This window comes from Mixophyes fleayi, chromosome 3 (genome assembly GCF_038048845.1).
Source record: "Mixophyes fleayi isolate aMixFle1 chromosome 3, aMixFle1.hap1, whole genome shotgun sequence".
Taxonomy (NCBI): Eukaryota; Metazoa; Chordata; class Amphibia; order Anura; family Limnodynastidae; genus Mixophyes; species Mixophyes fleayi.
Window position 1 is genome coordinate 64,609,943 of NC_134404.1, and position 14,238 is coordinate 64,624,180.

The 14,238-nt window shown below is 45.2% G+C and overlaps 1 protein-coding gene across 1 annotated transcript in view; it reads right to left on the bottom strand.

Annotated features, from left to right (window-relative positions):
- Positions 1-14,238, bottom strand: part of LOC142142664 (alpha-1,4-N-acetylglucosaminyltransferase-like) — a 76,856-nt gene that overhangs the window by 10,357 nt on the left and 52,261 nt on the right. The window contains exon 2 of the mRNA XM_075200524.1: positions 353-874. Within this exon, the coding sequence (XP_075056625.1) occupies positions 353-853 (501 nt within the window). The 5' untranslated portion in view covers positions 854-874. The remainder of the gene's footprint in view (positions 1-352; positions 875-14,238) is intronic.

Below are 14,238 nucleotides of genomic sequence, written 5' to 3' on the forward strand. Positions count from 1 at the left end.
AACCAAAACACGAAGGTAATCCAGATCCAAAACCGAATACAAAACCAAAACACGGGGGTCAGTGACCATCTCTAGTTTGGATACATGTTAAATAGCTATTCTTTTTATGAATTCGTCTGATTCTCTCTTTAATATTCACCGCCTACTTGTAACTCTCTCTTGTGCATGATGACATGATGACACAATGCTCTTAGTTTTAGATCTTGTCTTAAGTACCCCGGGTGCCTTAAACCAGCTCTGCATGTATAACGCATGTTTGTTCTGAATGCATCCATATGACAGCATCTACAATACAGTGTAGTTCGATTTTACAGTATGTTATTACACCTGAGTTCATTGCCATGTTACGTACCTTTGTGTACCAGGGGAGAAGTGGGGTGTCTTTTAAAATATCTTCCATTTTCAGAGGAAAGAAATGCACATTCTTAAAAGATGACAGGGATGGGAAATATTCCTTTGCTGTGGCTTCAGCGTTAACATCATTCAGTCCTTTCATGAAGAAGACCACGGGTCTGTCCTTGTACACACGAGCTGCTGACTCAATGGCACATAGCACTAGTGAAGGTGGCGGCATTCTGTCTGTGGTCTCCAGAAATATGATATTGTCACCTCCTTCTAATATGTCTAATGGATATGGAGAGTTTGAAGAAATACTTCCTGTTGTTATATTAGACAACACATCTGTGGCATTTTCGTTAGTTGCAAATAGTTTTGAGTTCAAAACTTTAAATAATTTTTCTTCTGATATAAAAGACACATAGGAAAAAATAGGCTGCTTGTTGGTGATTCCATAGAAGAACCCAAATGCTACCAAGAGAAGCAAGACGACCAATATCTTCAGGGCTTTAAACATTGTTGTAATATGGTTGCCAGACTGCAAGAGAAAACATATTACTGCAGGTTAACACACTGTAATATTACAACAGAAATCTAAGAAAACAAAGAAAATTCACATGTAACATATAATATGTTATATCAAATTGAAAGGACCAAAGGAAGTCTGTCTTCCAAGAACCCATAGATAAATAGACTAAAGAACATATAAGGGCCCAGATTCTATACAATCAAATTTGGGATAAAAAGTTTACATTTATTGATATTGAGCAGCTGTAGATATTAAGGGTCATTTACAAAAGTGTACAGCTGCAATTCAAACGCTATTATGTAGTGTCAAGTGCCCACTTTTGCCCGATTGCACCCATCATCATGTGTGGGTGTGTGGGGGTGCAAAAGTTTGCACCGTCTGTGGAGTTTGGCAGAATGGGGAAGTTTCTGGCTGAGTATATATTAGGAGCAGGAGTCCGCATTCACCGCATTGTAGAAGGGCACAGAGCCTTTTTTCCCCCTCAAAAGTATTTGATTTTTCCACCACTTCTAAGGTATTGGATCTCAACCTATACTTTTAGGGGTTGGGTACGGAATAATGATAGTCATTATTCCGACACTACTTACCCCGACGTGGAGAGACCAAAGGGCTCCTTCCCCGACCAGCGTGCAGGACGACTTCTGTGTATTGTGACTGGAAGTAATGGCGATCATTGAAGAAGGCAGCGCCAGCTGATCACGTCACCGATAACCGTGTTGCGGTCATCGGTGCTGTGAAGGGGGTAATGTAAGTATTACCCCCTTCACAGAACTGATGACCGCTGTGCCAGCTGATGACATCACAGATAACCATGACACGATCATCGGTGCTGTGAAGGGGGTAATGTAAGTATTACCCCCTTCACAGAACTGATGACCGCTGTGCCAGCTGATGACATCACAGATAACCATGACACGATCATCGGTGCTGTGAAGGGGGTATTGTAAGTATTACCCCCTTCACAGCTTCGATGACTGCGTTGCGGTTATTTGTGACATCATCAGCCGGCGCCGCCTTCTTCAGGGATATCCATCACTTCAGAAGTCGTCCTGCACGCCGGTCGGGGAAGGAGCCCTTCGGTCTCTCCACGTCAGGGTTAGTAGTGTCGGGGTAGTCAGTATCGATATGCTGACTACCACCAACTTTTAGTGGGGTCTACATTCTAAATTCCAATTGCAATTTGGATGAAAAGTGCTTTTGTAGAATATAATAAAAGCATTCAAACACATGTGTAATAAATACAGTCCTAGAGCCTGAGTCATTAAGGAGAGCAGAGCTTAAAAAAGGAGTAAATTTGTACCTCGCCAAAACTATGTTGCGTTGAAGCCCCCCTCCAATGCAACATGGGCTAAATTTAAAATCTGGGGATACACATATTTATAGTTGGGGTAAGGCATGTCCTAGATCAACTTTAAATTTCAGTGTAGAAATAAAGCTATTAAGTATTTGTGTGATACATGAAATTAATAAACTAATTTGCACCCCTTGCGATGTGGCCCCTAATATCTAGAGATGTTCACTGACATGTTTTGGTTTTGGATCTGAATTAACTTTGTGTTTTGGCTTTGGTTATGGCAAAACTGCCCTCACGTGTTTTGGTTTTGGATCCCCATTCTTTTTTTTTGCTAAAGCCCCATAATGTGGCTCTTTTTTTGTCTCTTCATCATTATTAACCCAAACTTAGGGGATCCGAGTAGGCTTGCGAGCCGGTTCGGTACTTTTGCGCGTCTTCGGATCTGAATCGAGGCAAAACATCATTGTTGCGTTGTTGGATGTCGTGGGTTTTGGATTCCATAAGTACCTCCCTCCCCAGGAGATCCAGCGCCATTGCTCACACAAAAACAGGGTGTTCTTGTCACTCTCCAGTCTCCAGTATCATTGCTTAGTGCCATTGTTCATACAGAAACAGGAGGAGTAGTAGTGTTCTTGTCACTTGACAAAAATTTACTTCAAATGACTGGAAATTAATGTTATTGAGGTTAATAATAATGTAGGTACAAAAAAAGAGTCAAATTATGTGATTTTCGGAAAAAGAAAAAGGGATTTTAGAAAAAAATAGGGATCCAAAACCAAATCCCACAAGGGTAGTTTTGCCAAAACCAAAACCCGAAGTTAATCCAGATCCAAAGCCAAAGCCAAAACCAAAACACTGGGGCCAGTAAGCATCTCTAATCTCTACTAATATCCCCTCACTCTCATGGTTAATTCAAGCTATATCTGAAGCTGAACCACACAGTATTTTAAGAGAAATGGAAATTTTGAAATTATTGATGCAGATGACTGGTCTGAAATTAAAATTAAGTCTGGGGCTAATTGCTAGTTTTTTGCAAGCCTGTCATTAACATTCTTAAAAGTCAATTAAAATTGTAGATTGCAAGCTTAGTCCAAGTGTAATTATTACCTTTTTAAAGAAGCCTTGCAATAAAGGGGTGGCTAAAGTAAGGGTATTCCTTTCTACATGAGAAAGTGTGCAGTGCAAAAACAAGTTTTCATGTTAGAGATTAATTGAGCAAGAAAAAGGGGGTTTTAGGGGCATTCCATGCTGTGCACTGGGTCATTGGCAATTTTGACTCAAAAAAAAGACATTAATTTTGCACCAAATTAGAGCTGAGGTCTTTGGGTCTTATCTTATACTTTTAATGGCACATTTTTTTTTTGCATTTATTTTGTACATCGGTGAAGAAGCTCATTTCTAGGTGCACTCTGGGGAATATGATGAAAGGCTTTAAACACAAATGCCACATGTAATAAAAAGACTCCCTCACTCTCTTGACAAATTGAAACCACAAATTAAGATAACAATAGCAGTATTTTAGGAGAAAATTTTAAATGCAGTATAATGAAAGAGGTGGTGCTAAAGTGGTTGAAGCTTGGACTTCGATGTGACGGTTACACGTTTGCACACTGCACATTTTATTATTATTGATTATTATTTTTAAATCTTTAGATTTTTCAGTCTCTCCACACACGTCTGAACACTTCTTGATTAAGGAGGCATCTACTGAGTGTGGACAGTGGGCCGGAGTCATTAAGGAGAGCAAAGCAAAATAAAAGGAGTAACTTTGCACTGTGGTAAAACCATGTTGCATTGGAGGGGGAGCTAAATTTAAAATGTAAGGACAGATTTATAGTTTGATTAGGGCATGCCCTAGATCAACTTTAAATTTCAGTGTAAAAATAAAACTATCAAGTATTTGTGTGCTAGATGAAAAAGCAGCCAGCATTTTCCTTACATGCAAAATAATAAATTAATTTACACCCCTTCAATTGTAACATGGTTTGTCCAGGAGAAAATTTACTCCTTTTTTTGTCTTACTCTCCTTAATGACTCAGGCCCAGTACGTATACATTTTGATGTTTGCTGGGAAGAGCAAGAAGGCACACTGGTGCAAAAACAAAATGTTTTGAGATGCATTGCCTAAATGCTCCAATATCTCTTACTGTACCAATCAGTGGATACATCTATCTAGTTGAGAGGTGAGATGATGTTACCAGAGAGGAACAAGCTAAATTCTAAAAATACATAGCAAATAAGACAATGAGATGGAGAAGGTAGAAGGACAGTGTCATTTCTAACAATTATTTTTTTACAAGCACTGGTACTCTTGCATCCCCAAACACAATTTAAATGAATGCCACTGATTTAATGTCAGTTACTGTACTGTTAGAGCTAACCTGGTTCAATTGGGTGAATTAATCAGAAGTTATGGACCTGGATCTCTAGCATTACTTAGGCCAGCCATGCATGCAAAAAATGTCATTCAATTTAATCAAGTCTGCTTCATCTGCAAACACTGCAGCAGAGACTGCCATTTGTAGAAATCCCTCTAAACTGATTTTTGACAACATTTATTTTGCTTATGAGCTATAAAACTCCATCTGACATGTTGGAGATAAAGCATGTTGGGTGGCATACAGACGGCAGTTAGAGTAAGCTATAGATTAGCTCAGTTCTATCCCCAGGACCCACTATTCCTTATTCTCACAAATATAAAGCATTGGATATTTCTGAATACTTTTGGCAAACATCATAGTAGCACTGAGGATTCACTTCACATCAAAAACAAGGCTCCTTTTAGGATCTACTGAACTACCAACTCTATTCAGTTTCTGGAACCACTGATCTCATCTGTCATTGCTGTTGCTATCTCTGTTCAGCTGTGGGACCCTTGAAGTTAAACTGTCATTGCTGTTTCCATATCTGTTCAGCTACCCACTAAGTTTAATTGTGATTGATGTTGCAATATTTGTTTGGCTACTAGCCCTTCTGCAACCAAATGTCAGCATCCTGGTCTTCCTCATGTCAGAGCTGCAGAAACTGTCTACTCTATTAACCCCAGCCAGGGGGTGGTAAAGTGTTCTTCACTTCCACCATTGCCCTGCACAATTTGGAACAATTGTTCCTTCCCACTCTTGTAACCTACCATAGCTAATCCACATCTCTCACATATCTTCATTATGCATTTTCTCAATTTACACTCTATGAGGCACGCATACTGAGCGCAATGTAGGTTTGCTTTAGAACGCTCGTAAGTCCAGTAATCAGATGCCTGAAGTCATCAAGGAGCGGATGAGAGATAGGTGCGGCGACAGGGCCGGACTGGGACTAAAAATCAGCCCTGCCATTTAAAATACAGAGGCCCACCTCAGTTCAAGCATGAAAGAAGCTTTGTGCCGCCGCGCAGCGGCAGCACCGAAAAGGGCGTGACTTCATTGTTTTGTGGGTGTGGCCAACATGGGGCATTCATACATACATTATAATAACACAATACATTTATCACAGCCCCCCTCAGTGAAACAAAGGCCCCAGTCAGTGAGATACACACAGCCCCAGTCAGTGAGACACACAGCCCCCCTCAGTAATACACACAGCCCGAGTCAGTGAGACACACAACCCCCCCTCAGTAATATACACAGCCCCCCCTCAGTAATATACACAGCCCCACCTCAGTAATACACAGCCCCCCTCAGTAATATACACAGCCCCCCATCAGTAATACACACAGCCCCCCTCAGTAATACACAGTCCCCCCTCAGTAATATACACAGCCCCCCATCAGTAATATACACAGCCCCCCTCAGTAATATACACAGCCCCCCTCAGTAATATACACAACCCCCCTCAGTAATATACACAGCCCCCCCTCAGTAATATACACAGCCCACTCAGTAATATACACAGCCCCCCCTCAGTAATATACACAGCCCCCCCTCAGTAATATACACAGCCCCCCTCAGTAATATACACAGCCCCCCTCAGTAATACACAGTCCCCCCTCAGTAATATACACAGCCCCCCTCAGTAATATACACAGCCCCCCTCAGTAATACACAGCCCCCCTCAGTAATACACACAGCCCCCCTCAGTAATACACAGCCCCCCTCAGTAATACACACAGCCCCCCTCAGTAATACACAGCCCCCCTCAGTAATACACACAGCCCCCCTCAGTAATACACAGCCCCCCTCAGTAATACACACAGCCGCCCTCAGTAATACACAGCCCCCCTCAGTAATATACACAGCTCCCCTCAGTAATATACACAGCCCCCCTCAGTAATACACAGCCCCCCTCAGTAATATACACAGCCCCCCCTCAGTAATATACACAGCCCCCCTCAGTAATACACACAGCCCCCCTCAGTAATATACACAGCCCCCCTCAGTAATACACACAGCCCCCCTCAGTAATACACAGCCCCCCTCAGTAATATACACAGCCCCCCTCAGTAATATACACAGCCCCCCCTCAGTAATACACAGCCCCCCTCAGTAATATACACAGCCCCCCTCAGTAATATACACAGCCCCCCCTCAGTAATATACACAGCCCCCCCTCAGTAATATACACAGCCCCCCTCAGTAATACACACAGCCCCCCTCAGTAATACACACAACCCCCCTCAGTAATACACAGCCCCCCTCAGTAATACACACAGCCCCCCTCAGTAATATACACAGCTCCCCTCAGTAATATACACAGCCCCCCTCAGTAATATACACAGCCCCCCTCAGTAATACACAGCCCCCCTCAGTAATACACACAGCCCCCCTCAGTAATACACAGCCCCCCTCAGTAATACACACAGCCCCCCTCAGTAATACACAGCCCCCCTCAGTAATACACACAGCCCCCCTCAGTAATACACACAGCCCCCCTCAGTAATATACACAGCCCCCCCTCAGTAATACACACAGCCCCCCTCAGTAATACACACAGCCCCCCTCAGTAATACACAGCCCCCCTCAGTAATATACACAGCCCCCCTCAGTAATATACACAGCCCCCCCTCAGTAATATACACATCCCCCCCTTAGTAATATACACAGCCCCCCTCAGTAATACACACAGCCCCCCTCAGTAATACACAGCCCCCCTCAGTAATATACACAGCCCCCCTCAGTAATATACACAGCCCCCCTCAGTAATATACACAGCCCCCCCTCAGTAATATACACATCCCCCCTCAGTAATATACACAGCCCCCCTCAGTAATACACACAGCCCCCCTCAGTAATACACAGCCCCCCTCAGTAATATACACAGCCCCACCTCAGTAATACACAGCCCCCCTCAGTAATACACAGCCCCCCTCAGTAATACACACAGCCCCCCTCAGTAATATACACAGCCCCCCTCAGTAATATACACAGCCCCCCCTCAGTAATATACACAGCCCCCCCTCAGTAATATACACTCACCTTGTTGCTCGGCGGAGGGAGCTCAATGTGATGTGCGGCTGTTGCCAGTGATCACATGGGACGCGCACCATGTGACAGGTGCTGTCCCATGTGATTAATATCACATGACCGCACATCACATTGAACTCCCTCCGCCGAGCAGCGCACAGTGAGCTGCGCTGCTCGGGCGGGCATGGTGCCCCCATCGGATCGGCCCAATTAGCCATCGGCCCTTCTGGCATTTGCCAGAAGTGCCCGATGGCCAGTCCGGCCCTGTGCGGCGATGACTATGGGTGTAGGTTTACTTTACTCTACAAGACAAGACACTGCAGGATACATACAATTTCTATGTAGAATATAAACTCACTAAAGAATGCATGTAAAAGAAAAAAGAATCTAATCTGTTAATAATATGAAAAAATATATATAAATGAATAAACATGTAAATGACAAAAAAGTTTAGTTTTCATTTTTTTTTCATGAAAAACAATTAGGCTGTTCTCAATGTGTACTGTACATAGTATGCATGTTTACAGTTGCTCCTGACTGCAAACACATGTTTTATCACTAGTATTCAGCTTTCAAACTCAGCTTTCATCACTAGTATTCGAGACTTAGACTAACCATCTAGCTGGAGCAAAAGATGCAGCTGAAAACTAGCTTCAGCATGTGCCTGAACCTGACTTGGACGTTGCTGCACAGGAAAGCCCTTACTGAACATTGCCTACATGCATCTTTCCGTTCCACACCTCAATCCCTTCCCGATACTATTAGGTGGAATAAGTGTCCTTTGTGCTCCAAGATGACTTAGATGCGGCTGCATTCCTTCTTTCTCCAGCATCCTATTTCTCTCTCCTCTATTATTATTTCCCCTTCACTATTTCCGTCATCCCTAGTCTGTACCCGTTAACTGTTTTGTTTCCTGCATCCACCACACTCACTAGCCTACATAAACAGTACTATTCCTCACAAACACAATTCATCCTCACATGTCCTCTTTCTCCCTTTGCTTCTTCTAGTGGCTGCTGGTAACATTTGACCTAATCCTGGGCTCCAGAAAACCCCCATTTTCTCCACACGCTCCTGGCTCCATCACAAAAATTCTCTCTACCCCATAGTTCCAATCCCGGCAACCTTATCTGCATATCTCGACTACCAATCTTCCCTTCTCCTGTGCACTCTGGAATGCCAAATCTGTTTTAAACAAACTTTCAACCATTCATGATCAATTCATTTCTAAATCCCTCAACCTCCTTACCATTACATAAGCATAGCTGACCTCCTCTGACACTACATCTCCTCCCCGCCCCTCCTATGGGGGGAGCTCTCCTTCAGCCACACTCCCAGACCTGGAAATAGACAAGGTGGTGGAGTAGGCATTCTACTTTCTCCATACTGCACTTTACGAGTCATACACTCTTAACCCTCCCTCTCTTTCTCTCTTCTATCTCCCCCCCCAGGTCCAGTTTCCAAATTCCTTGACAACTTTGCTGCCTGGCTCAATTATTTTATATCTTTTGACCTGTCTACTCTCATACTAGGTGATTTCAACATTCCCATTGATAACCCCACTGTCTAAGCTGACACTAAACTTCTTTCACTTGCTTACTTATTTAAAGGCAATGAAATGGTTATGTCATTGTTAAGTATGGTAATATCACATTTGGGACATACATGCGCCACCCCATAATGCATTTTCCCCTTTACCTTTATAACAAATTTACCCCCACCACTTATCTGCAACCCTCATCTCTACCGCCCCACCCTTATCCATAACATATTCCTCAACTCATCTCTTTAACACCCACATGTCCACCCCTCACACATTCTCCTCCACTGGTACCAGCCACCCTGTCTGCATTATTCTCATCACTCAGCTTACCTATCCCATGGTGAGAACAAGGTTACTTCCAGACAGTGGCAGCTAAACTTAGTATCATGAGATTAGACTTTGATCATGTATTACTTATGAGACAAAGATCCGTGGCACAGTGACATTTTGGCAGCGATTTCATTCATTTTAATTAGCTGCCAGATTGTCTGATTTCACTGTAACAGTCAACACACCCACAACTTCAGTGAGAAAAAGGAGAATATTTACTAAAGTTTCTAAAAATGAAATGTGGAGATTTTGCCCATAGCAACCAATCACATTCTACCTATGATTTATCTAACACATTCTACAAAATGATAGCTATAATCTGATTGGTTGATCCTAGCTATCATTTTTCCTTCACTTTTCCTTTTTAGAAGCATAGTAATTATGTTCGGTGATTAGATTGCTGGAGTATGACCAAGTAATAGCATGTGTGTTCATAACTAACAATGGGAAAAAATCAGTTGTTACTGAAAATGAACTCCAGCATCCATAATGTATGGAAAGTATATAATGATGAGAGTATAATTTCTTAGACATTGAACAAAAAGACTGAACATTTACCCATATATTTCCTGATTAATGGGATATTCAATGAACACACTTTAAAAGGACTTGGTGACATTGTGAGACAGAAAAACATAGCTACAAAACTTAAAAGTCTAAGAATGCGGTTACATGAATCTATTAGAGGTCCTGCATGCTTTCATTCCCTTTATGTGTCTCAAATTAATCTTACATACAGTATGTTTTTGGAGAAAATCTGAGCACCTGGAAGAAACCCATGCAAATATATAAATTTAGCACAGATAAGGCCATGACCCCAGTGCTGTGAGGCATAAGTGTAATCACTGAACCACCGATGATGGGCTAAAGGTGTTAACTGTTTTAGTTATTAATGCAGAGCAGGGACAGAGAAGAGCACATTTGAATCCAAGGGTAGTTAATTCCATAGCACCATCACTGCAGGCAATATGTCAGCCTTGTGCTGTAGAACTGCAATTATCGCTAGTCACAACTAGTGACCCTAGAATTAGTATATCAGCTTTCTCACCTGCTTCTGTATCAACACCAATGTCCTCACAAAGCAGTGAGACAATGGAGGGGGACTTCAACCACAACCATTGAATGGGATGGACAAGAACCAGATGGAACAACTGTAATCTGCACACAAACTATGTCAGCCAGACAATTTTTCAAACCCTTATGTAACGCCCACTAGTGGCGTTTTAGTAAACCCTGCACCCCAGTGAATACAGGAGAGATTACCTAGAGCAGTGGTTCCCAAACTTTTGCAGTTCACGGCACCCTTAGAGTCTCCAAATTTTTTCAAGGCACCCCTCCAAAATAATTACTGAGCAGTCCTGTTTTAGAAGTAGTTGGGTCAAAAAAATGTAATAAGTATTTAGGTCAGGACAGAAATACTTATTTAGTTGTATGCAAAAATGCCCCCTCTACATCCAGACACACTGCCCCCTCTGCATCCAGTCACTCTGCCCCCTCTAATGCTGCCCCCTCTGCCCCCTCTCACTGCCCTCTGTCCTGCTGTCCCCCTCCTCTGTCACGCTGTCCTCCTCCTCTGCCCTCTGTCACGCTGTCCTCCTCCTCTGCCAGGCTGTACCCCTCATCTGCCCTCTGTCCCCCTCCTCTGCCCTCTGTCACACTGTCCCCCTCCTCTGCCCTCTGTCACACTTCCCCCTCTGCATCCAGTCACTCTGCCCCCTCTGATGCTGCCCCCTCTGCCCCCTCTCACTGCCCTCTGTCCTGCTGTCCCCCTCCTCTGTCACGCTGTCCTCCTCCTCTGCCCTCTGTCACGCTGTCCTCCTCCTCTGCCAGGCTGTACCCCTCATCTGCCCTCTGTCCCCCTCCTCTGCCCTCTGTCACACTGTCCCCCTCCTCTGCCCTTTGTCACACTTCCCCCTCTTCATCCAGTCACTCTACCTCCTCTCACACTGCCCCCTCTGCCCTCTGTCACCTCTCACTGCCCTCTGTCATGCTGGCCCCCTCCTCTGTCACGCTATCCCCCTCCTCTGCCCTCTGTCATGCTGTACCCCTTCTCTGCCCTCTGTCCCCCTCCTCTGCCCTCTGTCACACTGCCCTCTCTGCATCCAGGCACTCTGCCCCCTCTGCAGCCCTCTGTCACGCTGCCCCCCTCTGCAGCCCTCTGTCACTCTGCTGCCCTCTGTCACTCTGCTGCCCGCTGCCCCCCTCTGCTGCCCACTGCCCCCCTCTTCTGCCCCGCTGTCCTCCTCTGCTGCCCCACTGTCCTCCTCTGCTGCCCGCTGTCCTCCTCTGCTGCCCTCTGTCCTCCTCTGCTGCCCTCTGTCCCCCTCTGTTGCCCTCTGTCCTCCTCTGCTGCCCTCTGTCCTCCTCTGCTGCCCGCTGTCCTCCTCTGCTGCCCTCTGTCCTCCTCTGCTGCCCTCTGTCCTCCTCTGCTGTCCTCTGTCACTCTGTCCTCCTCCGCTTCCCGCTGTCCTCTGTCCTCCTCCGCTGCCCGCTGTCCTCCTCCGCTTCTCCCAGCCATTAAAAAAAGAAAGAGCACATAAACTTACCAATCCGCCGGGGGCCGGGACCCAGCAGCCTCCTCTCTCCCGCAGCTGTCACTGACGTCGATATTCAGTGACAGCTGCGGGAGAGAGGAGGCTGCTGGGTCCCGGCGCCCGGTGGATTGGTAAGTTTATGTGCTACTTCTTTTTTTTTATGGCTGGCCCGCGGCACCCCAGTGACAGTGCCGCGGCACCCCTGGGAGCCGCGGCGCACAGTTTGGGAACCGCCGACCTAGAGAGCAAGCTAAGTGTTTGTGAAAAGTGATACAAACTGGTTGCTATGGTGATAACCCAGCCCAGCCTGTGAGAGACTGAGTGAGAAGAAGGAGGGGCTTTCAGCGAGGAAAAAAAGAGAGAGACGCAGGGAGAGAAGAGATGTAGCTGGGGATCTGGGAGCTTCCTCCCAGGCTCCCTTAGTGGGAGTGTGAGCGCGGTGACTGTGCAAGGGCAAGTAACGTATGCCTGAATAGGAGGAGAGTCCCCAGAGCAAAGACCCTTGGAGAGAAGGGGGAATTGCTGAAAGTGGCTGCATGTAGGAGCTGCATATGTGTTGGAGATAAAGCTACCCTGTGATTCTGGCTGAACTGTGAGCAGCTGTGGAACTACTGTGACCAGGAGAACCTGGTATGTACTGTCTAAAGCCAGCAGGGTGGTTGCATATATAGAGGGGAGGAGTCCCTAATCCCAGAGAGAAGGAGAACCCCATGTCACTAAAAAGAAGCCCAAGAGAGAGGGGGACAATTTGCATGGAAGAGACCCTGGAGTGAGGGTTGCTACAAGGGGCATGGTAGCTGAAGTGTCAGAGCCAGGGTCTGTGCATACACAGGGGTTTATTTATTACCCTTCGTTATTTTCAGTTTCTCATATTTATAAAAAAATCAACACAGGAACAGCCGTTCCGAAAACCGACTGTTCCTGTAAAGAGTATCACTTACCTTTCACTTGAGTCTTCTCTTCTCTTCCCTTTGCGATGCTGCTCATCCCTCTTCCAATCCCTGTGCGCATGCGCCGACCAGTAGCCTCGGGCATGCGCACAGAGATCCCTGAATGAAGAACCTGAGGCATGTGATGGAGGGATCATATGATCCCTCCACACATGCGCTGTGCAGCTCTGCTCTTCGGAGCAGAGCTGTTTGAAATTTTCAATTATGTTAATGTGCGCCAGCTTCAGTTGGCGTACATTAACATGGATTTTTTTTTCAGTTCGGCTATTGATATATGTATGCATAGTGTTACTGAGCAGTGCCCATACACTGTTATGGGAAATGCTCAGTAAAACGAAGAGATATGCAAAGCAGCAGATATCTGAGATATCTGCTGTGATGCAGTCATAGTTATAGCAATTTTGCTTGTAATCCCCGAAAACCTCTGTTTTCGGGGCTTTGAACACAGTTTTTAGTTTAATAAATAGGCCCCACAAAGAGAAGTGTCAGAGCCTAAAGGAGAGATCATCCCCGCAGAGGAGGGGTGAGCTGCAGTTGAGAGTTACACAGCATGTGTCAGAACTGAGTTGAGGAGAAGCTGGCTGCCTGTCAGCATCCATATGAGTGCCCCCTGCAGAGAAGGGGGAACTGCAGTGAAGTATGGAGTACTGGAGTGCAAGAGACCTGTGAATTATGTTATATGACATCTAGATAACATTAAGAACTGTGCAGGAGGAGTAAGGAGATATATTTGTAACCATATTCATATTGCTCATTAAGAACTGTGCTGGAGAGAGTAAGGAGCTGTATATATTTATTTATTGCTGCAACCATTATGATTATCGTGCTGGAGGAAGAGGAGTGTAAATAGAGAGTTCAGTTTGTCATAGAGATGGTCTTGCGCCCAAAATATTGTGACTTTTATTGCACTGCACCACAAAGTGACATCACCTGTGTCCCACTTCTTACAAAAAAATACCTGCATGTGCAGGTACCCCCTGATCATTTACACCCATGCCCCTCAGCTAGCCAGGGCTTGAGAAGGAGGTGCACTGTGTACCCTTTGCACCCCACACTAAACACAGTGACAGAGGGTTACACTTAAGGGATGTTACTGTCCCTGAGGTACCTCATACTTGCCAACTCTCCCTGAATGTCAGGGAGACTCCCTGAAATAGGGATGATCTCTGATGCTGAGCCAGTACAAGACGTATTTGGCTTCGCCACCTGTGGCATGATGACACAGTTCAGAAATTGTCTCCAATGTCCATGTATTGATGCCTAAGGAGGTGGCCATTTTAATTCCGAGAGACTCCCCACATACAGATTTCAGGCCTCGTGGTCTAA